At 44.3% G+C, this 22,292-nt stretch overlaps 1 protein-coding gene across 7 annotated transcripts in view; it reads right to left on the bottom strand.

Annotated features, from left to right (window-relative positions):
* KIAA1217 (KIAA1217 ortholog) overlaps nt 1-22,292 on the bottom strand; it is a 302,681-nt gene that overhangs the window by 23,163 nt on the left and 257,226 nt on the right. For all 7 annotated transcript variants that reach the window (XM_047066476.1, XM_047066479.1, XM_047066478.1 and 4 more), the window contains 2 exons: nt 17,671-17,837; nt 5,139-5,314 (listed from right to left, as the gene is read on the bottom strand). In XM_047066476.1, the coding sequence (XP_046922432.1) occupies nt 5,139-5,314; nt 17,671-17,837 (343 nt within the window). The remainder of the gene's footprint in view (nt 1-5,138; nt 5,315-17,670; nt 17,838-22,292) is intronic.

The raw sequence follows: 22,292 nt of genomic DNA, 5'->3' as shown, positions 1-22,292 counted from the left end.
CCCAGGTTGGCCAGAGGGGAGGTGGTGGCTGGACCCATTCTTTATTTTCAGTGGTGCTGATGCCGACTAAGGGAGGGGAGTGTGCATTTTGTAAGGTGATGGGGTGGGGGAGGGGAGCGCATGCCGTAGCGGGGCAAAAGGAGGGGTCCTGATTGGCTTATATTAGCCTTCTAAACCTGAAACTTGATATATTGGGCTGGATAATTCTTTCCTATAGGGACTTGACCTGTGCATTGTAGGGTGTTTCGCAGCACCCCTGCCCTCTACCCACTAGATCTAGTAGCACCCTCTCCCTGGCGTGTGACAAAGATGTCTCCAGACACTGGGAAATGCCCCTGAGGGAAGTGGGGAGGGGGTGGGGGAGGGGAGCAAACTTGCCCCTGATCGAGAACCTCTGGTTTATACTGATGGCCTCATCAATAAGGACTGACTTTCCTCTCTAAGCTCCAAAGACGAAGAACGATCACAGATCTGATTTCTGGTGTGTATGTGTGTGTAAGAGAGAGGGAGAGAAAGACACACGCAGGTGCACGCATGCATGCGCTCACACACACACACACACACACACAGGTACTGCTAGTTCTGAGGTCTTCTGCTTCAAAATGCAAAGCAACCAACGAAACAAACCAACAACATCCTGTCTCCTGGGCACATTAATCACCCATCGTAAACACGGTTGTATCATTTCAGTTTGCCTGTAAATCTGACAACAGAAAACTTCTCTTAAGGTAGTGGAGGACAAGAACGTTGAGAGATTAAGAACCACTAGGTGGCGGTAGGCAAACAGCATTCACCTACAGGGGCAGTGCTAGGGGCTGGCGGGGAACAGGGAAAGAAGACACAGCGTATCTGTAAAAAGATGGCCTGCTAAGACCCTTCCCGCTAAGTGGGGGCGCAGATGGAGGTTATGGATGGCACAGCTACTGCAGGACGGATTCAGGCGGGATGCCATGTGTGTTTAACAAGGACCAATGGGACAAACAACAAGTCCATCCGCTGTAGAGAAGCGAGATGGAGTTTTTGGTGACGTCTTTCATTCTATTATGGAAAATGGACCCAAACTGCCTGTGATCCCTTCAGAAGAAATACTGCAACTCAGGACCCAAAGGGAAAGCCCCAATTGCTCACTGTCCACATTTGCAAACTATGGAAAGGTACCTGGTGTTATGGGAACCCACCCACAGGAAACTTCCTGCAGCTAACCACATCCCTGAGGAGACGATGTATGCCATCCCTCCTAAGAGCTCTAAATATGGCACCTATGTGTGCAAAAGTTATTTACCACTTCAGCACCAAACTGAAATATCTTAGAGTGTAGACTGGACACACTGTCCAGTCCTTCCAAGTTCCGAGGGAAGAGCTAAGACCCAAATGTTATCACGGTTCCATTTACAACCCACAAGTCTGCCAGGTGTCAATGAATACTCCTAAGAGCTATCATCTGACCTGAAGTCAGTCTGCCTAAAGTTCTATTTTAATCTCTTTTACATGATGTGCCTTTGGGATTTCATAACTCTGAACACAGAAGACCCATAAATGTCACAGCTTTTCCTGGGTTGATCAAAAGTGTATTGATATTATTGTACACAACAATGTCATTTCTGTTCATATGTTTATGATATATATTACGAAGCACTCAGATACAATTTGTTTATTCAAAATGTAACAGAGATCATGGAGCTAAAATGAATGCTGAAAACAAACTTTCAATATTATGTAATCAATATGACTTTGGAGATGTGAACTCGGCTCAAAGGAAAGCCAGATGTTCACAGATGCTGTGGTTTAGCTCTAAATCCATTCTATTTGTGTAAGTTGCTTTTCATACTATGTTAGTTAAAAGAAGCATTAATGTTTTCATTAATATATTAATGAAGTATATTTAATTTGACAGTTATTAGAAGCCCAATTATTATTTCCAAGTAGAAACCCACCAAAGAGAAATGATCTGGATTCTATTTCTCTCCGTATTCTAGATCCAAATTTCACTTCTCTGCCCTCTTAATGGCTCACCAGCAACTTAGTCCAACATGATGCCCAAGAGAACTTATTTTCCAGTGTGTGTGTGTGTGTGTGTGTGTGTGTGTGTGTGTGTGTAAGGTGAAGGGCAGGGGAGGGGAGAGGAGGGAAGGAGGGGAGATTGTTTTCCTGATGCTCCTAAGTTGAAATTTCCAGTGGTCTTTTTTTTTTTACATGTATTTACATGTATTTCTCATGTATTTGAGACACAGAGTTAGACAGAGCACAAGTGGGAGAGGGGCAGAGAGAGGAGACAAAGAATCTGAAGGAGGCGCCAGGCTCTGAGCTGTCAGCACAGAGCCCGATGCGGGGCTTGAACCCACAAACCGTGAGATCATGACCTGAGCTGAAGTCAGTCACTTAACCAACAGCCACCCAAGCGCCCCCAGCTGTCTTTTGTAACAGTCCGTTTTCATTTGATTTCTCTTCCCATTCCTGTTTTTACTCCTTGATTCAGGCCTACTGACATTTTTTTTAAAGTTTATTTATTTATCTTGAGAGTGAGAGTGCATGCATGCAAGTGAGGGAGGGAGAGCGAGAGAGCGAGAGAGAGTATCCCAAGCAGGCTCCATGCTGTCAGTGCATAGCCCAATGCGGGGCTCAATCCCACAAACCTTGAGATAATGACCTGAGCCGAAATTAAGACTCAGACGCTTAACTGATGGAGGGAGACACCCTTGTGCCCCAGGCCTTACTGACTTTCGACTGGACTGTTCTAGCTGCTGCCAATATGGTTTCCCTGACACCAATGTTTCCCCCTCCAATAGTCCTGCACATGATCACCAGAGGGACCTTTCTGAAACACAGCTCTGCATCCTTTGCTGTGTTTCCTTGATCAAAAAACTTTGCTGCATCCTTGATCAAAAAACGTCAGTGACCTCCTCATCAGGCTGGTCAAATGGGAAGACACTTGAGAATCTCCCCTGGGTAAAATGCACATTCTTACGCTCCATCCAGAGAGGTTCTGGATCTGGGGTTGGACCCAGGAGCTTCCATGAAAAGCCAGGAATCTAGGTTTCTGTCACATGATCCTCCAATCTCGGTAAACACAGTCCCTGCACACACGGAGCAGGCAGGGCGTGAATGTGGTGTAAGATATGGGCAGGCATCATGCAAGGGGGAACGGCGTTACCCAGACATGAGACATGGTCTAGTATCTTGCATCATCTCCGCCATCGTGGTCGGCCCCCAGTTTTCCAAGGACACCTTGCACCTTCCTGGTCCTGAGTCTTGCTGGCTCACAGGGTTGCTCTGCCTGGGAACCCCCCATCCCTCGCCCTGCTTTCACTGATGGAACCCCACCTGACCTCCAGGCCAGCCCGGTTCGGTTTAACAAACCCTTTGTGAGACCCCGCTAAACACACGGGCCCTGCCCTGGGTCTGGGAGCACAGGACAAATAACTTATTTCAGGTTGTCTTCTTGATCCCTGGGGCCCGAAGCAATCTCTCCTTTGTGTAGGGTCACCTGGCACAGGTGAGCCACCTGTTTTGGGCTATACACATACTCATATGCTCTGCTTTGCTGGACTGGAGCTCCTCAAATGCCCTGTGCACATCTTCTCCAGGTGCAGCCAGCCCACAGATGAAGTGCTCTCCTGATAGGCTCCCCATGCCCCTTCCTAGCTCAGTCCCGTGCTGGGCTACTGGGGTAGTACTGAGATTAAGTACTTTTTCTAGAGCAAAAGCAAGACTTAGCTGACTGATAAACACAATTCTTAAAACAAGGAAATTTACTTTTTCATGATTTAATTGGAAAACATAAAATATTCTTAAAAGGCTACACATTTTTAAAGAAGTTTTCAAGAAGAATCTTTTAACACCTAGATGTAGAAAACTGGGCCATCACAAAAACATTTCAGACAAATAATAGCCTTATCACCTCACGGTGGGTGATTAATGGTCTACAAATGAATGAACTACATAAAATATTAGAAGCTATTTTGAGATGTTGGTGAACAGTGGTCAAATTCTTTTTTTTTTTTTTTTTGGAAAATTATAACTGTAATTGATTTTTTTCCCCCCTCTGGACTGCTACTGAGAGGGACATTCTTATTTTAATTAGACACACTGGGTGGGCATCTGGGGTGACACAGGCTCAAATATCAAACAGTTGATGGAAAATAACACTTTCCATCATGGAGACTTCCGGTTCTTCCGCCCATGAGAAGAACGTGAAAGTTGCTTCTTTCTAGTCCCAATTTGGGAGATTTAAGAGAATTAACAATGCTAGAAGAATCCAGAAAAATTACTACTCATTACACTAGAAGGTGAAATCATTCTATGATAAATCTTCATTGCATAACAAAACATATATTACCATAAAAGATGTGCCCACCCCAGTGACTGGGGAGTAATAAAACTGCTCATTTCAATAGTGGGACTTGATAGATGCTTTCAATAAGAACCTCATAGAAGATTGATAACATTCAAGGAGGCATCTTTCATTCCTGGATCAGACCTACTTTACACTTAAATTCTTCTTTTGTGCTTTTAACTACAGTTGAATAATAGGAAGATAATTTTAACACCGTTATTTTGGCTATTAGTTTTCATTTACTGAGATTAAATGCAGACTTCCCATTTATCATTGGGTTTTGCCATTTGCTTCCTCTCATTTTCTCTGTTGCCGAGCCCTACAAAGGAGCGCGGTGCTCCAGCTGTTAATGAGACAAGCGCAGTCGAACTTCCCGGGGTCTGGACAGAGGGGCGCTAAGTGTCCAAGGATACCCAGAACCAGCAGAACCCTAACTTGTACACAGTAGGTGCTCAATAAAGAAAGAGGGAGGGGCGCCTGGGTGGCTCAGTGGGTTAAGCGTTTGACTCTTGGTTTCGGCTCAGGTCATGATCTCACGCTTTGGGAGTTCGAGCCCTGTTTCGGGCTCAGTGCTGTTGGTGCGGAGCCTGCTTGAGATTCTCTCTCTCTCTCTCTCTCTCTCTCTCTCTCTCTCTCTCTCTTCCCGCCCTCCCGCCCCCTTGCTCTCTCCTTCTCTCTCTCTCTCAAAATAAATAAACTTTTAAAAAAGTTAAAAGAGAGAGAGGGAGAGAGCACCATCTAGGAAGGGGCTTCTCGTTGGCAAGGACAGTGTCTTTTTCGGGTCCAACGGGTGACTGGCACTCACCACAGCTTTTTGACGATCTTCTCCTCTTCGTGCAGGTATTTCTGTCTCTCTTGTTCCACGAGGACGCGCTGTCGCTGCACAGGGTCCTCCAGCCTCTTCATGGTTTCGATCACTTTGCCGCTGATTTCCAGCTCGGCCTTCTTCATCATTGCCCTCAGCAGCTCCTGGTTCTGCAGCTGTTGAACAAAAGAAATCAACTTCAATTGGTGCTGCCTGACTGACATCGTGGCGACTGACTGCCTGACGGTCTTCAGAAGCCGGCTGGGGTAAACAGCCCTGCAGCTGAATATTTATTTCAGTGAGAAAGGGAAGGAAGCAGAGATTGTATATAATATTGCTACTTCAGCCAACATCTGAGGTTTACTGCCAACTGCCAACCAGACTTTCATGTCTGTGTCTGCAAAAAATAGGACACTTACTCCGGTCAGTGCAGCATGGACAACAGGCGTAAACTCTCACTGACATGTTTTTTACAGGGAGCAGCTGAGAGCACTAGCTTTGGAGTCAAGCACCTTTTTTTCTTTTCTTTTCTTTTTTTTCTTTTTTCTTTTTTTTTTTTTGCTGGTTGTGTAGCTCTGAAGATGCGCCTGGGCTTTGCAAGCCCCAAATTGAAACACGGAACTGAGCATGTGATGATGTAGAACCCAGTGACCCAACCCACGCTCCTTCCTTGAACTCACGTGATCTTGGAAACATCACTTTCTCTTTCTCTGTGCAAGACTTCAGCTGCAAGAGTGGAACGTTTAGGAATATGGCTTACGGTGTTAGGAGAATATCTGTAAAGTTAGGAGAAGTGGTCTGTGCACCAAAATATTCCTTCCTGCCTACTGCAGCCTCCTTCCATCATGGTGCCCAAAATACCCGTATTAGTTGGCCTTTTAGATCTCAGAGGCTTTTTTAAAAACTTTGTCCCCCTTCACCCATTTCTCACACTCCCCCGCTCTGGAAACCACCAATCTGTTCTCTGTATCCACGAGGCTTTTTTTTTTTTATTATTATTATTCCGCATATAAGAGAGATCATATGACATTTGTCTTTCTCTGACTCATTTCACTTAGCATTGTGCCCTTAAGGTCTATCCATATCGGCACAAATGGCAAGATTTCATTCTTTTCTATGGCTGAGTAATAGTCCATTGTACATAAACACCTAATTATTTTTATTTTTATTTATTATTGAAGTATGGTTGGCATACAATGTTATATTAGTTTCAGGTGTACAACACAGTGATTCAACAATTCTATACATTACTCAATGCTCAACAAGCTAGTCACCATATAATATTACAATATTGACCATCCATTGATGGACACTTTTGTTTCCATTTTTGGCTATTGTAAACAGTACAGCAATAAACATGGGAGCGCGTGTATCTTTTTGAGTTACTGTTTTTGTTCCCTTTAGATAAATACCCAGAAGTGGAACTGCTGGATTACATGGTAGTTCTATTTTTATTTTTAGAGGAACTTCCGTATTGTTTTCCGGAGTGGCTGCACCAATTTACGTTCCCACCAACAGTGTACGAGGGCTCCTTTTTCTCCACATCCTCGCCAACACTTTTCATTTCTCGTCTTTTTGGTACTAGCCATTCTGATGGGTGCGAGGTGGTATCTCATCGTGGTTTTCATTTGCATTTCCCTGACGATTCATAAAGTTGGGTATAATTTTCACGTACCTGTTGGTCATGCTCATATCTTCTTTGGAAAATTATCTATTTTCAAATCTGCCCATATTTAAAAATTGGGTTGTTTGGGGTTTGGTTGATTTTTTCTTTGGATTGAGGTATACATACTCTGGATATTAACCTTTTATCAAATATACGACTTGCAAATATTTTGTCCCATTCGGTAGGTTGCCTTTTCACTTTGTTGATGGTCTCCTTTGCTGTGCAGAAGCTGTTTACTTTGATGTAGTCCTACTTGTTAATTTTTTCTTTTGTTGCTTTTACTTTTGGTGTTAGCTTTAAAAATTCATGGCCAAGACCTCTGTCAAGGAGCTTACCGCCTATGTTTTTTTTCTAGGAGTTTCATGGTTTTAGGTCTTACATTCCAGTCTTAAATCCATTTTAGAGTTAACTTTTGTATTTGGTGAGAGATGGTGGGCCAGTGTCAGTCTTTTGCATGAGGCATCCAGTGTTCCCAGCACCATTTATTGATGAGACCTTTCTTCCCTCATTGTATGCCCTTGGCTCCTTTATCATAAATAAATTAATTAACCATATATGAATGGGATCATACTTCTGGGCTTTCTATTCTGTTCTATTGATCTACGTGTCTGTTTTTATGCCAGTACCATACTATGTTGATTATTATACCTCTGCCTTATGTTTTGAAATCAGGGAGTGTGTTGCCTCTAGATTTCTTCTTTTTCAAGACTGCTTTGCACTGTTCAGAGCCTTTTGTGGTTCCACTTTGGATCGAACCCCAAACTCTGGCTACCGTGAGACTTTGGCATGTTCCTTAGACTCACTTCGTCTCCATTTCCTTATCTTCAAGGATGAGGATTCACTTCCTCTAGCAGTGCTGGTCTGAGGATTACATGAGCTACTGCTTGGTATCGAATAGGTGATCAAGAAATGTTGATTTAGCCATGGACTATTTCACTGTATTAGTTAAAAGAGAATCTATGTTTGGGGCACCTGGGTGGCTCAGCTGGTTGGGTGTCTGACTCTTGATTTCAGCTCAGGTCATGATCTCACAGTTCGTGGGTTCAAACCCCGCAGTGGGATTTGCAGGCTAACACACAGCCTGCTTGGGGTTCTCCCTCCTCTGCTCTCTTAAAACAAATAAAGAAACTTAAAGAAAGAGAGAATCTGTGTCCCTCTTGTTTACACAGGTCCATGTACCGAATGCCATGTAATCACAGACCATGAAAACATAATACTTGATGTTGGTGGTTGCAACAACAATGATCCCAGATGAGCTCAAGGTTCTTGGCAATTTGTTATTTTCCCTGGGTTTTATGTAGGCTGCTTGCACACATACTGCCACAACATCCACATAACTTTCCATATACTTTCCAGAGCACTCTTGTTCCTTACCCCGGAGAGCAGAAGATGTGTGGTTTGCATCTGGCTTCAGAAGAATGTAGTCAAACGCTTGATTCCTGTTTCCAAGTCCTGTATTAAGTGTTTCTCTGGGGCAGGAGAGTTTGCTAATAGCACATCCATCAAGTGAATTCGTTCAACCAGCCTCAGAGACAGAAGTTACATGATACCTATCGTATCATACCTAAAGGTTCCCTGAAATTTCAATTAGCTGTTTGTGTTCTGGTGTCATGGGCTGTAGCACAACCACTGTATGTGACCTCATGAGAATGATGCCTTTGTCAGTTGTCCGCTATTTGTGCAGATGCCATCTGACCATGTGACCCTCAACTCAAACCTTCACGGTGTCTTCTATTTTTGTTGAATGAAGATGAAACATTTCAACACAAGCAGCAAGCAGGGCCACCGTCACGTTCCAACATCAGCTCTGTACTGATTACCTGCCCATCCAGCAAGACACTGCCCAGGTTCCATTTCTAGTTTTACCACGTGGTAGCCATGTGACCGTGAGCAAATTATTCATTGGTGTCTATCCATAAAAGGGGCAATAATCGTTCTTATCTCATAGGCTGGTAATGGAGATTCAGTGAGGGAATAAAGTGCTTACAACAGTGTCTGGCACAAACCAGGCCCTGGGGGTGGGGCCTGCAGTTTTGTCTGGAAGGGAAGCAAATGGAAACGTGCCACTCCCGGGTTACCTCCTCTGTATGACTCATAGTCATGCTCTCATGGCCTCTGCTAATAACGGCTTTTTCTTGTGGTCTTAAAAACAGTCAGTATGCTGCTAAAAGCCACCAGGTATGGAAACGATGCATCGAGGGCAACTTCCTCCCATGTTCTCTGCAGCTCCAGCTTTGCCCACAAGGCACAAGGAAGTCTCACCCTTTCCCGCATCGCCAGTCTCCTTGCATGGCATGCAGCCGGCAGTCCCTGCTCCAGTCACACAAACATCCTTCCTTTCTGTTCCTCGACTGGCTAGGCTCCTTTCTGCCACAGGGACTTTGCACCTGCTGTTCCCTTCATGTGGTTAATTTCTGCTCTTCACAGAGTCTCCAGGATACAGGGCCATTCACGGCAGGTACTTAATAAATACAGATAAACGCCTGGACTAAGCAGTAATGTTGTTAAGAACAAACAAAGGAGAATCCGAAATGCCTTCCTAGATTGTAGATACATGGGCTGACCCATGGGCTCAGATATGCGGTGGGCTCACCTCTCACGCCCCGACTTGCTCTGACTGCAGTGGTTGTTGAATATACACAGCAGCACCACCAGCTATCAAAACGGGAGGTCAAATCCCACAGAGCTATTTCCTTTGAAGGGGTGGGGAGATGAGGGGTCACAGGGATGCAAGGGACAAATAAGTAGATGACTAAATGTATTGAAAAGTGACTGACACCTGGGTGCTACCCCCTGAGAGACTGTGATTTCATTGGTCTACCGGGTAGCCTGGGCACTGGGAATTCTTTCAACTCCTCAGACAATTCTGATGAGTCACTCAGAGTAAACATTATGGTCTAAGAGAAGGGCTCTTGAATGGATGGGTCATGTCACAGCCCTCTGTACCTAACCCTCCCACCAAATCTCACAGACAAATTCCAAAACAAGTCATGGTCCTGTTAGCAGCAGATATTAACAGTGGCTATCTAACTGGAAATTATTGCTGGGATGTTTAAAATTCTGAAAATTGAAATCTGGACGATGGGAAAAGTGGAGCTCTGAGAGGTTAAGTGACTTATTCAGGGTCACTCAGTCATTAAGGGCAGAATCACGGTGACAACCAAGTCTTCTGAATTCCACCTAGTCATTTTTCAACCACCCCAAGTTGCTCCTCTAACAAGGCAGGGACGTGTCTGTTTTATTTCCAGCCACCAAGCACAGTTTCTGGCACACAGTAGGTACCCACCACATATTTGCTGCACAAAGGAATTTCAATAGAACACTACTCAGAAGTGCAGACATATCAGAAGAATGTACGTAATATTCAAGTTATTCAACTGGTAACATGGTCAGACTGCATTAAAATTATTCCCCTTGGAGAGGAGGTTTGCCCGGAGTTCCAGGTTATAGGATCCTCCTTCCAAAAGAGGGGCTTACCAGAGCCAGCTGGAGGGATTACAGAGGGAATTTTCCATAGCCCAATGCTAGGCAATGATAAGTTAATCATGAAGGAATAAGCATGTGCCCACGTTCTCCTTCCCCTTTCCGCTAGTCCCCCTGCCCTCCTGGACGGTGTTCTGGCCAATGTCCCTAGGACACAGGACTCTCCTGTTCATCCCAGCAGTGTGTGAAGTGACGAGCTGAAGGCAGGATGTAGATCAGCATCTCTCTCTAAATGCTTCAAATAAATTACTCGTTAGCAGTTCAAATCATTACAATGATACCTACCTTTCAATTAACTTAAAAAAACCCTCTATTATAGGTTGCAAGCAATAAAATATACCCATTTTAAGTGCACAGGTCAGTGAATTTTGACAAATGTATACACCAATGTAACCACCACTGAAAAGACAGCATTTTTTATCACGCTAGAAAACGCCTTCATGACCTTTTGCAATCAGTCACCCAAACCCCAGCCCAGAGAAACCACCAATCTGTTTTCTGTCCCTATAGGTTAGTTTTTCTGTTCTGCAGACGCAGTATGTAATCTTCTGGGTGTGGCTTCTTCCCTTCTTCCCTTCACCCTTTCTGGGTGTTGTTGAGTGTTTTAATAGTTCATTTTTGTTTATGCTGAGTGGTATTCCATTGCGTGGATAAATCAATTTGCATGGATTTATATTGTATATACTAACATTTTTATATGTTTACATATTGACTTGATTCTGGTGATTTTGCTTTAATTTACTCATTTCTGGTAGCAATTTTTGTAGTCTTTCTGATTCTATATATATACAATCATGTCATTTGTGAGTAAAGCCAATTTATTTTCCTCTATGTATGCCTTTTCTTTCTTTTTCTAGCCTTATTGCACTGGTTAGGATCTTAAGTGCAGTACTCAATAGTAAGTGAGAACAGCCTTCTTGGCTCTTGTTTCCGATTTTATGGGAAATGTGTAGTGTTTCACCATCAACTATGTTTTCTGTAGGTTTTTCAGACGTCCTTTACCAAGTTAAGGAAGTGTCCTTGTACTAGAGTGCTGAATGTTTTTATCATCAGCATTGAATTTTATCACATGGTTTTTCTGTATTTATTGAAATGATATGGGTTTTCTCCTTTATTTCATAAATAAGGTCAAATACATTGATTTTTTCTCATGTTAAAACAATCTTGCATTCTTGGGATGAAAACCAGGATAATATTCTCTTTATATACTGCTGGATTCAGTTGCTAATATTTTGTTTTGGATTTGTTACATACACTTTCATGAGGGATACTGGTTTATATTTTCTTTTCTTAAAATATCTTTGACTGGTTTTGCTTGTAGGGTAATGCCAGCTGGCTTCATAAAACCACTTGGGAAGTGTCCTCTATCTGATGAAGGATTTTTTTTTTTTTCCAATACTGCAAAGATGTCATTTCATCGTTCCAGACTTAGGTTGTGTCTCTAATGAGAAGTAGGTGTTCATTCTTATTTATATTCCCCTATTATGTACGGTGTCTTTTTTCCCCCTCTGGATGCATTTAGAAAAATTCTAGCCATTATTTCTTCTAATATTTTTCTCTTTTCCCTGGACCACTTAATATCGTTTCACAAAATCATTAAGTTTTGGTTCATTTTCTTCAGTCTTTTTCTCTCTATACTTCAGTTTGAACAGTTTCTATTGCTATGTTTTCAAGTTGACTAATATTTTGTTTTTACACTAATAAATCTTCTGTTAAGTCCATTCACAGATATTGTGTTTTTCAGCCCTTGAAAGTTACACTTAGATTTTTAAAAGAATTTTGTTTCTTGTCTCATTGTGTTCATGTTTTTCTTTAAATCCTTGAGAATAATTATTATAGCTGTTTTAAGGTCCATGCTGCTGTTCTTGTTATTCCTGCCATTAGTGGTTGATTTCTATCAACTGAATTTTCTTAAGGTTATGGATCACATGTCTAGTAATTTTTGATTGAGTGCTAGGCAGGCAGTTTTGAATTTTGTTTTCCTTTACAGATGGAGTTGCTCTGGCAGATGGTTCAGTTACTTGTGGATCATTTTTGTTCTTTAGAGGCTTGCTTTTAAGCTTTGTTAGGGTGAATCTAGGGTAGCCTTTACTCTGGGACTAGTTTAGTCCTAAAACTGGAACATGGTTCTCCTCTGATCTCTATTGAATGCCCCAGGTGACCAATGAAGCCTCTTTAGTCTTGCTTGTCAAAGTATGAACATCTCCCAGCCCTGTATGAGCTCTGGGGATTTTTAATCTTAGAGCTTCCTACTTTGTTTTTGCCTGGCTAGGTGGTCTTTCACACTACACATACGTGGCTTATTATTCAATAACAGAGCACAGATTTATATAGTCTTTTCTCTGCAGAGCTTTCTCTTATTTGGTACTCAACTCCACAAATTCTAGCTGTTTCAGCTCTCTAAATTTTCATCTTATCTCCTCAATTACACTGTCAGTGCTCTGCTTGGGTTATTGCTTTCCACATCATGATCTGAAAAGTGCCCCAGGCAGAAAGCTGAATTTCACTTCTTTGCTTTCATACTCCTAAGGATTACAATCTGTTGTAATGTAATGCCTGGAAACAGTTGTTTCACTTTTTTTTCCTCCAGTTTTCTAGTTGTCAACAGTGGGAAGGCAAGTACAGTTACAGTTACCCCTCATTCTGGAAGCATAAATTTATTGTTGGGGCGCCTGGGTGGCTCAGTCGGTTGAGTGACTGACTTTGGCTCAGGTCATGATCTCATGGTTTGTGAGTTTGAGCCCCGCGTCGGGCTCTGTGCTGACAGCCCAGAGCCTGGAGCCTGCTTCTGATTCTCTGTCTCCCTCCCTCTGTCTCCCTCTCTGTCTGCCCCTCCCCCACTCATGCTCTGTCTCTGTCTCAGAAATAAACATTAAAAAATTAAAAAAAAAAGAAACATAAATGTATTGTAAATGCTATGCCTTAGGAATAATGTTCTTGGCCATTAAATATTTAATTAAACCAAATAAGCTGTCCCTATCAACATCAAGAAACTAGGAAACTACCTGAAACTAATTTCACCCACTTCTAATTGGACAATGTGCCTCACATACTCAACCTTGATTTCTTAGGCAAAACCTAGGACTATCAGTCTAGCCCACACTGTCATATAGTGGAACTGACTTCCTGTTCAGCGGTGACACTGAACAGTGGTTGTACCACAAATCAGGAAGTTTCATGATGATAGCCAGACTCCAGAATGACTCCTGGCTACCTGGTTAATTAAGTTCCCCAGGCTGTAGGGAACGACATATAAGATGCCTGGTGACAACCACATGTTACCTGGGAGATGACTCCCCACCTTAGACAGCCTCCATGTGACAGTCTACCTAGGGCTTGGTGCATTGCCTGGCAGCCTACTCATCAAACCCTGAACTATTTCCATTTATTATTTCTGCCCAATGGGTAAAAATAGATCTGCTCACATGGACCAAACTGTAGTGTGCTTTTCTCAGGGATATACATTCCCATGATCATTTTTTGGACGATAAATGAGACTCTCGCACATTTCTATGAGGCACTATCTTATTTAAAAAGCCACCTTAAGATAACACTATTGAATTATATCATTTCAAATACAAGGTCTCTGTGTACTGCCATGTTTCTTTTTTGTGTTGGTATTTTACCTCCTTCCTCTCTTACGAGAGCACAGTAAATTCTCAGTAGTCTTAAAAAGGGAACACTACGTTCAGAACCAGCCCATTTTTTAGAAACTTATCAGGAGGCAGAAAAAGGAAATAGGAACCAAGGGGGGAAAAAAAAACTGTGAGAATTAGACAAGTAAGACGTATTCATTCTCTCTTTAGGCCAAGTCCCATCTGGCCCTTACAGAACTTGTACCATATCTTCCAGAAGCTTCCCTCTCTCCTCAGCCCACAGAGAGGGACAGAATTGCAGTCACTTCAGTGGATATGGGATTGCCTTGGGAAAATCCAAGTACTGTGGCATTTTTGAAGAAAGATGTAGCTCATCACTTAGGAAAAGTAAGCTTTTTCTAAATCACACCAGAAGAGGTAATGGATAAAGATAGTCTTTTGAAGGGAACATTTGTTAGGTATAAGGCCATCTATCTGTTTCTATTATTGGCAGCTAATTGCTGACCCGACTATTACCTTGGAAAGTTCCTATGGCTCTTGTATCAATTGTAACTAAGTAGAGAACACGTTCTATTAGCCACTGGGAATGAGGTGCATTGTTAGAAGCCAGGGCTTTGAAGTCATTGGGTGTTTTTCACACATACAGGGTGGTGGGTACCCCATGTGTTTCTGCTTCACTCTTGTGATAGCTGACTGAGATCACAACATTTCCAAGAAGCATCTCAATGGACTGAGCATTCATAATACCCAAGAGCAATAGTTCGTACCCTGGAGCATTCTAGAGTCACCAGTGCCTGGCCCCTGGTTCACATCAATGAAGTCAGACTCTAGCAGTGGTCCTTAGGGTATTAATGTTTTTGTTAAAGGCCTCAGGTGATTCTAGTAAGCAGCCAGGATTAAGAACCATTCTCTTAGACCGATAATTCATGTGAAATTGGAGAGCAGAGAATTATATGAATAGAGCTTTAGTGGTTTTCTTCATCTTCTGCTTAGGCTCCTTTTGCCTCCCTTGACATTCTTTTTGCCCTACTTAAATCTACCCATCCCACTGTGTCCTCATCAAATTTCTATTCCTGAGAATAATCCATCAATTCTGAAAATAAAACGCTCAAATAGGATATGCTCTACCGTCTAGGATTTTCCAGTGATTTAATTATCTAATTACTGGAGCCGGCTGCCAAGCACAAAAGATTTCATTCAGTTTCACTATTTTATAACACAGTTCAAAGAACATTTGAATTTCTAATTTAATTTTTGTTCTTTCGAGACTCTTCTGCAGAGTTTCGTATATCTCTAATGATAGTTCCATTATTGGACTTATAATCACTTTGGGGTTACACTTCTTTTTTAGTGTATAATACATATGCCAAAGGAGAATTGGTGCTGAGATAGCTTAATTATTCTAAGCTGTTTTTGTCTTAAAGAGACTCCCCTGACTGAAAAGACAGAGGCTTGACAGGGAAGAAAGCTGATAGGGACACAGGAAACACAAAGATTTGGTAGAAACAACAGCCGTCAGGTTAGGTAACAAAGTGTTTAGCCTTCCCTATGCGTCTGCTCCTTAGAACTGCACAAACTTCAAAGCTCAAGAGCATGTCGGCTGCTTGTTCTTTATACCCCCCGAAGCCAGAAAAGCTGAGCAATTCTGGGGCAATAAAGGAACTCGCATGGTTAAGATAGCATTCCCAGACCTTGACCGAAGAGTTGCATTGTTTGAGGAGCTATGATTCCAAAACTCAGCAGCCACAGTTCAAGGTCTGCAAGGAGTGGCGGGTTGTGGGCAACTACCCCGACCCCCACAGCCAGCCAGGAAACCAAACAATGCCAGCCGTCACCGTCACCGGGGTGATGCTACAGCCACACGCATCAGCCTCCATATCAAAGGTGCCACACTTCCGAGGTACTTATGCTAAAGCAATTCCCCCTCCTCCCCCATACCAACAAATGCTCACTTTGGAAAACAGTAGGTACCACCATACAAACAATATTTAGGAATTTTTTTGCCCTGAGGGTCTAGGAAGGAGTGATCATTTCCAAATGGCCAGAAGGTGGCGCTCACAGGCAGAAGCAGCGTGAGAAGGGGCTTTACCCTCCCCAAATCCCAGGTAAGATTAACCTGGGACACAGCAGACCCATTCTGGCCTGCACATTTGTCATTCGACCTGCAGGGTACTAAATAATTGGTTTTTAATTACTTTCCAACACTTTTAGAATGAATACGAATAAATCATACGAAACCTGTGTTTCCAGAGAGAACACTGGACTCTAATTCTGTCAGGTTAAGAGCTGGCTGGAGCTGAGTGGTGCCTGACCTTGAGAAGGGCCAACTTGCCGTTGTCCCTCCTCCATTTCACTTGTTAAGTTACTGCCTGGACACTGTAGGCAGTGGACTTTGTCACCTGGCACACACCCTCAGCCCAAACCATGCACTCCACCACCACAAAGTGTATTTAAAATTGCAAAGTGAGGCGAAGTTGACGCAGAGGATGAGGAACGTCACGGATGACGTGACTCAGAAGAGCACTGAAATGACTTCGCCTGGGATGTCTAAAGTATCTGGGACATTGCCTGGGAGACAGAGTAGCCTCTGGAGACCCGAGCACTGAGCAGTGTGGTCTGTTCTGACGGCCCTCACGGTCCAAGGTGGGGCCCCCGGGCAGGGCTCTCAAGTCAGCTGCCTTTCTGTTTGTTCCTCGTAGATAGAGGGCGAGAGGAAGTCGCCACTTTAGCTTTAATTAGGTGGTGAAAAATGTAGGGCTCAGGCCACGAGTGAGCTGAAGAGAGACACAATCTGGGGCGTTGAAGCCCTTTCCACGTTGCAACTCCCTTACCAGCCCAGGAAGTTCCGTCCCCCTGGCTACTGACGATGCCATGCTCCCTGTGGCTGCTCAAGGTTTCCCAGTGGGTTGACTTCTACCAAGGTTTAAACGAGCTTCTTGAAGTCAGGGAAGATGCCTGGGTACTAAGCCAGCACTATACCTGCGGTGATTAACCCACCACCAAGGTAGGGGCATGAGGCAGACACGTGAACCATCTCACAGAGATCTCACAAAGCGATCTCATAAAGAAATGCCCACCCCAGCCCCTGATACTCGGAACCACCAGATACGCTATTCTGCTTCAATGGATCGATGGGACCCATTCACCAAGATTAGTGACACAAAGGGTCGTTTTCCCTCTCTGCTGATTCCCAGGCGGTTCATACATTCCCGAACAATGGAAAAAGGGAAGGAAAATATTACGGAACACACAATCCAAATAAAATGCAAATGTTTTCCTCAACAAATCTTCCACGAGGGCTTCTTTTCCTTACGAATTCATCTTCTAGTCTAAACTCGTATTTCTAAAGACACCATAGTCGCTTGCAAAAAAAAAGCTTAGCTTTGTGCATACTCGTTGAAGAGAAGCCAGGAGCCGAAACCCTGCAAGCAGTAAGTCTTAACTGGCTATTACAATGCTCCACAGGCTCCTCTTTCTAGCCCTCCTCCAAAAAACAGATGTTTAATGATTTTTTCATGTGTAAAAGCATGCATAGCTTCAAGAAGTGGTTATAGATTGACTCGAGTTGTGATGAAAGGCTCTAGACCAAGATGACGTGTTCAAGAGAGGAAACCGTGCCTTTAGGGTGCTACTCTTTATGTCTTCAGTTAGCCCTTAGGAGGGAAGGGTAGAGAGAGCCCCGGGAAGGTGCTGAGTGGCTAGGGTTGTTGGAGGTGAACAGGGAGGAGAAAGCGGATTCTGGGGAACTAGGACAGAAGACGTTGTCCACAAGGAACTCATTCAGTACCTGAAGCTGTCGTATCTGTTGGAGCTGGAGCTTGAGTTCGGCCACACTCCGCCTCATGTCAAGCAGGCTCATGTGCATGGCCGAGGTGCCGGCAGGCAGGGGCTGGCTGGGTGGCCCTGAGGACTCCAGTGCGCTGACAGTCTTTCCCCCAGAAACATGGAGTGTTCCTAGGAGAAAAGAGTAGCCAAGAACCTAAGCATCCCAGAAAGGAAAGTCTAAATCCCATCCCAATACAGATTACTGGTAAGTCCTTCATTATGAACAAAAATTTTTTAAGTTAGGTTGGTCCTCTAAATGGGGAAAAAAAGGAATTGGGTTTAAAATTATGAAACATTCATGCATTGTTATAGTATGTGGTCTGTAAATGTCACATCCTAGAAGGCAGATCATAGGACAGTAGGTATAACATAATGCCACATTAAGGAAGCTAGCTAGCTGTCTGTCTATCTTTTGTCTGTCTGTCTGTCTATCTATCTTCTTTAAATACACAGGTTTGCACAGAGCAAAGATTAGCTGTATATATAACAAAGTGTTAACATTCTCTCCAGCTAGTAGTATTCCATGAGTTATGTATTTTTTATATTACTACTTTTTGTAGTTTTAAATCTGCATAGTGAGTGTGTGGATTTTTACAACAAAAATATAAATTTTTAAGCTTTTTTTAAACATTTATTCATTTTTGAGAGACAGAGAGAGACAGAGCATGAGCGGGGGAGGGGCAGAGAGAGAGGGAGACACAGAATCGGAAGCAGGCTCCAGGCTCTGAGCTGTCAGCACAGAGCCCGACACGGGGCTTGAACCCATGAACCATGAGATCATGACCTGAGCCAAAGTCGGATGCTTAACTGACTGAACCACCCAGGTGCCCCCAGAAAAATAAGTTTTTCAATTCTGGGACCTAACACAGTGCTTATATGACTACTTCCTGCAGGCAGATGTATCCTGAGAACAGGCACTTAGTTCGGGGCAGATTCAGCCAGTCACCAAGGGAAAAGTAAAAGGAACAGGATACTCTCATGGACCTCTTCAAGGTTTTCAGACCAAAAGAAGCAGGACTCCTGCTCACATCTCCTTCAGTGAGAAAATCAGGTATGGTACAAAATTCTCTAGGAGAAGAATAAAAAAAGGCAGCAGAAAGAAACTCTTCCTAAATAGTTTTCTAGCTGCCATAAACTTGGTCTCTGTGGGTCCAACTTAAACAAGCCTCATGGATTTCATAAGTCCATCCGGGAAGGGCCTGATTCGACAAAGTGTGCTTTAGAAAATGCCTCAAAAAGGATCCCAAGTACCACTGACAGGATCAGCAAGGTACGGGAATCAAAAGAAAGTGCTGTTGTATTTATAGGACAGTGCAATTCTCTGGAATAGGCCTCCAGAGTAGACTCTGAATTCACATTACACACGCACATATACACACACGCACGCGCACACCATCTTCTGGTTAGCTCTCTTTTCTGCAAGGGACAACGTGGAAGGTTGGCGATAGGCTGGGCAGGCCTTCGAGGACAGAATCCTGTTGTGCCTCTGCACAGTCTGAAGTGGACGCAGCACAGGGGCCTCTCTTTCCATCTGGGCTCAGCAACCAAGGGATCCCTTCCCTCCCCAGCACACACAGCCCTGAAAGCCCCAGCGGGGCTGCTCCAGGGTCTAGAGGGCGTGCCAGTGAGTGAGGGAGGGCACAGCTGTCCTCTTGCTTGGTCTCAGCAATGCCAGTGAGAGCTGACGGCACACCAAGTTCCTCACCCCTAGAGGACCACTTTCCCAGCCCTCTCGTGGCCCCCTTGCGGAAGTCAGGATCACAGAACAGAAAGCATCATAGGGATTTCCAAAGGAACCCCAGCAAAGCAGACAAAGAGCTGGTCTTTGTACGAGCTAACTCCTATCATCACCGGTCGAGGCTCTGACCAACTTTTGTCTGTTCCCCCAGAAGAGCAAAGTGTTCCAAAGAATATTCTCCCAGGGGCACCTGGGTGGCTCAGTCCGTTGAGCGTCCAACTCTTGCCCACACCATCGAGGTATTTCTCCAGCGAAAACGATACGGTGCCAGCTAGCTACCTCGCGTGCGGCATTCAGAACTGCTCCGCTATTCTTCAGTCTGGGAAGGCACCCCTTCCTTCTACCTCCCCCGCTTCCCCTTACACACCGTGAGGACACCACAGCACTCACGACCCCCTGCACGGAGGAAAAGCCAGAGACCACATACCATCTGTGAGAGTTGAATGCTGAACGCTGGTTTTAAAAAGTACCTCTCACCACCAAATGTCTTTATGGAATCTCCACTCATTTGTAAAATTTCTTCACCTCTAACCTAATCCGCTAAATCTGGCTTCTAACTCCATCGTTCACTGAAATGGCCACCGGTCAGGGGTCACCCCAACAGATGCTGGGCTGACACGAGATCTCCTTGGCGTGATGCTGGGCTTTGTCACTCATTTACTTCTTTTTCAGTCAGTTTTAACTGTTCCTATCCCCTTTCTCCTTACCTTTCTGCTGCTCCATATTGGTCACTGTCTTTTCTGATTTTTTCCTCAGCCAACCCTTTAAATCCTGGTATGTTTTCCTGGGACTGCTTCTCCTCTCCCTGGATATATTTCCACCTGCAAATGTCTCCCACATCTTTGTCTCCAGCATCCAGTTATCTTCAGATGGACGTACCAATACCTTCCCATCGCTTCCGGACTTTTCCACAAGCAGGTCAAATTCATTATTTCTCTTCATCTTCTCTAGACCTCTGTCTCTGTAGGTCTAATTTTAGCCAGTGGCACTATTATCCTCCCAATGATTTAAACCACAACCCTGGAAATCACTCTCAGTATCTACTTCCTAGGTGTGTGACCTCAGGTAGGGAACATGACCTCTTTCTCTCTCAGTTTCCTCATCTGTAAAATGGACAAATGGGTAAATTGTGTAGGATAATGGAACCAACGCAGGTGAACTGCTTATGCCAGTGTTTGGCGCAGACAGAACCCCCACTGCAGTTAGCTGTGATTATTATTTCTCTGAGAAGAGGGGGCAGGAGTCTCTGCCAGCCCCCCCTCCTCACTTGGAGGGTCAGCAAGTGGAAAGGCTGGGGGAGCAGGTGCCCTGAAATCTACGGATGGACCTGTGATTGGCGGGTGGGAACCTGAATGTTAAATGAGTCCCCTTTCAGACGAGACGTGCACAGGATGTGTGCTCGCCACGCCCACACGGGAGGTGCTCGTACTCTGCTCCCAACAGGCCCGGACTGGTCCGGAGAATCAGGGTGCAGTCTGCAGACCTCACTCCTTTCCGTGCACTTCGCCCTTTCCAGGCAACGCCCACCCCCACCTTTCTCCTACCCAGCCTGCCCTTAGGTCATTCACTTCAGTCAAGTACTTTGTAATGTGAACCTTATTAATGCAAAGATGAAGTGATTTTAATGTATCCTGTTGTGACAGAAAGAACACAGGTTTGGGAACTGGCAAGACCGGCCATGACGTCTACTAGCGAGCAGTGTGGCTCACATCTTCCTTAGAGGATTAGATGTGTTCAGTGATATAACATACAATATAAAACATCTGGTATGTCCTTGAAATGGGAGGCTCCTTCTGTTCTCTTCTATCCACAGTAAACCAAATATTCCTAAAGTAACGGGAAATCTGGGTTTCCGTTTTTTGGTTTTTTTTTTTTTTTTTTTTTACGTTTATTTATTTTTGAGACAGAGACAGAGCATGAACAGGGGAGGGGCAGAGAGAGAGGGAGACACAGAATCTGAATCGGGCTCCAGGCTCTGAGCTGTCAGCACAGAGCCCCATGCGGGGCTTGAACTCATGGACTGTGAGATCATGACCTGAGCCGAAGTCGGACGCTTAACCGACTGAGCCACCCAGGCGCCCCTGGGTTTCCGTTTTTTATTTACCCTTGGCCAAATGAGCTCCTTGACTTCTCTATAATTCCCTGGACTTGTCTACAGAAGAGGGATTATCCTTTTTTGTCTCGTAACTTACTTCCTAGGATTCTGGAAGAATTAATATACTTTGCACCCCCGTACAAGGCTGCTATGGCCACGAGAGCCCCGTGGACCACATCTAGCCCTGACGCATTAGAACAAGAGAGACCAAACCCAGCAGAGACTCGGGGAACAACGCGCGTGCAGTTGCCAATGGCGTCATGGGCTGGCTCAGCCTTTCAGAGGAGAAAGCTGGCAGCATGTTGCCAATGCTACTAAAGCTTGTCCCTCTGGACTTATTGATTCCACTTTGGGAAACACATCTCAAGGAAGTTACACCTGTTCCTCTCCCCTGGTTCTAAAAGAGACAGGGACAAAAATTTTCAACACTAAGAAATGAAACAGCCTACATACCTCTAAAGAGATTGGGGCACCTTCACACAAAAGGATGAGGTAAAACGACAGGTGGGACCGTGTGGCTGTGGGTCACATGTGGGGCCATACACTCAGTCTTCCCATCTGGAGCATGGGAATGACAACTGTGCCTATCCTGCGTAGATGTGTCAGGAGCTAATGAGTTCACGCATGAAAAGCACTCAGAACGGTGTGGGGCATAGAAGAAACACTCACTAAGTGTTTCCCATGATGAGCATGATGATGTCACCAAAAGTGAAAAGGGGTAAAGGGACAATGTAAAAGAGCACGTACGCAT

Source organism: Lynx rufus, unplaced genomic scaffold (assembly GCF_022079265.1).
Source record: "Lynx rufus isolate CCGP_SWC_20201006 ecotype Redwood Valley unplaced genomic scaffold, mLynRuf1.p SCAF_7, whole genome shotgun sequence".
NCBI classification, from domain to species: domain Eukaryota; kingdom Metazoa; phylum Chordata; class Mammalia; order Carnivora; family Felidae; genus Lynx; species Lynx rufus.
Note: the sequence above shows the minus strand (reverse complement) of the source record. Positions and strands in the feature narration are given on the sequence as shown.